The sequence below is a fragment of the Octopus bimaculoides genome, chromosome 4, assembly GCF_001194135.2.
Source record: "Octopus bimaculoides isolate UCB-OBI-ISO-001 chromosome 4, ASM119413v2, whole genome shotgun sequence".
Classification (NCBI taxonomy): Eukaryota; Metazoa; Mollusca; class Cephalopoda; order Octopoda; family Octopodidae; genus Octopus; species Octopus bimaculoides.
This window is the reverse complement of record NC_068984.1, coordinates 41991414-41993026: the sequence shown is the minus strand read 5'-3', so window position 1 is coordinate 41993026 and position 1613 is coordinate 41991414. Positions and strand designations below refer to the sequence as shown.

Here is a 1613-nt window from a genome sequence, read left to right as displayed (position 1 = left end):
TGTGTGTGTGTGTGTGTGTGTGTGTGTGTGTGTGTGTGTGTGTGTGTGTGTGTATAAATATAATTATATATATATATATATAATGTATGTATGTATGTATGTATGTATGCATGCATGTATGTATGTATGTATATGTATATTATAAACATGCATATATATCATTAGAATTGATAAACTTCGGGAACGCAAAATAATTCTTTTCAGGAACGGTGAGTCTCGAAGCAATTAAAGTTATAAATAGTAGCGTGATATATATTTTTCTGTTAAGCCGCACAATCTATAATATTAAGTACAGATATTAAGGTTTATTTCTTTAGTCCTTTTGGAGGAGCATATTTCCAAATTATATCGATGTTTCAAAGATTTCTTGGGTATATATTTCCTGATAGACTCTAGTTTTATTTTCATGTTTTCATGTCAGTTTTTGTTGCAGCTTTAAAGCGGGCGAGAATTACCTTTCTAATTTGTTAACGCTGTTCTTCAAAATGTTAAGCTATGTCGTCAGGTTTCTTTCAGTAATTAAGAAATGATTTGGCCTGGCTGTCTGGCACTAGATCGTTGCTAGGATATTTGTATGTTGAACATAGTTGCCGTACTTTCGTTAATGTATATAAAATTATTGTTGTTGTTGTTGTTATTATTATTATTATTATTGTTGTTATTATTATTATTATTATTATTATTATTATTATTATTATTATTATTATTATTATTATTATTATTACTATCTATCATTCAATAAATTTGTAACCATGTATTATCATTAATGTTTTTCCTATGTTTCTTTACAGATATTGGCGAAAAGTGATACACCCAAAACAATGCCGCAAGCTAAATTACGCCGTCCTTACACTAATAATTCTTTCCGCAAGCAGCTGGAGAAATTCCGTACATTCATTAAAGATGTGACGTACAGTGGCTGTGAATTAACCTCTGAGTATCGAAGACAGCTGATAGCTGGTACGCGCTTATGTTGAATTCCTTTGTAACTAACTAAATATGTACTTGATGACCTCAGCTGTCGTATGTGAATGCGTTTTACATTCACGCTAGAATCTCTCCATGTATAGATTCAATGTAATATTGACCTTTGTACACCCAGTATTATACACCGATTTTAATCGAATCTAGGCCGCGGAACCGATGAAACAGTGGGTCAAAACGTCTGAGGATTCATCTAGAGATTCTAGATAAACAGACATTAAACCTGCTTTACAGAGGTTGTCTGTACCAAATCAACACGACTCGATAGAATAATCCTGCGATAATTACCAGAAATTGCGTATTGGTGGTGAGTGAGTACAAACAACGAAATTTTGCCAGTTGTTAAATATGATATAGAATCACATCGTTGAGATTTTACTGACTAGCATTTTGTTAGAATGGTAATCTTAGTTTGTTATATTCTTTTACTTGTTTCAGTCATTTGACTGCGGCTATGCTGGGCAACGGCTTTAGTCGAACAAATCGACACCCAAGACTTCTTCTTTGTATTCTATCAGTTACTTTTGCCGAACCGCTAGATTACGTGGACGTAAACACACCAACATTGGATGTCAAGCAATGGTGGGGGGACAAACACAGACACACAGATATATATATATATATATATA

The 1613-nt window shown here is 33.0% G+C and overlaps 1 protein-coding gene across 3 annotated transcripts in view; it reads left to right on the top strand.

Moving 5' to 3' along the window:
- LOC106881680 (WD repeat-containing protein 64) overlaps positions 1 to 1613 on the top strand; it is a 65565-nt gene that overhangs the window by 4467 nt on the left and 59485 nt on the right. For all 3 annotated transcript variants that reach the window (XR_008263901.1, XM_052967031.1, XM_052967030.1), the window contains exon 2: positions 792 to 960. Coding sequence is in view for 2 of the 3 variants with exons in the window: in XM_052967031.1 (XP_052822991.1) it covers positions 822 to 960 (139 nt within the window). In the remaining variant the exon portion in view is untranslated. The remainder of the gene's footprint in view (positions 1 to 791; positions 961 to 1613) is intronic.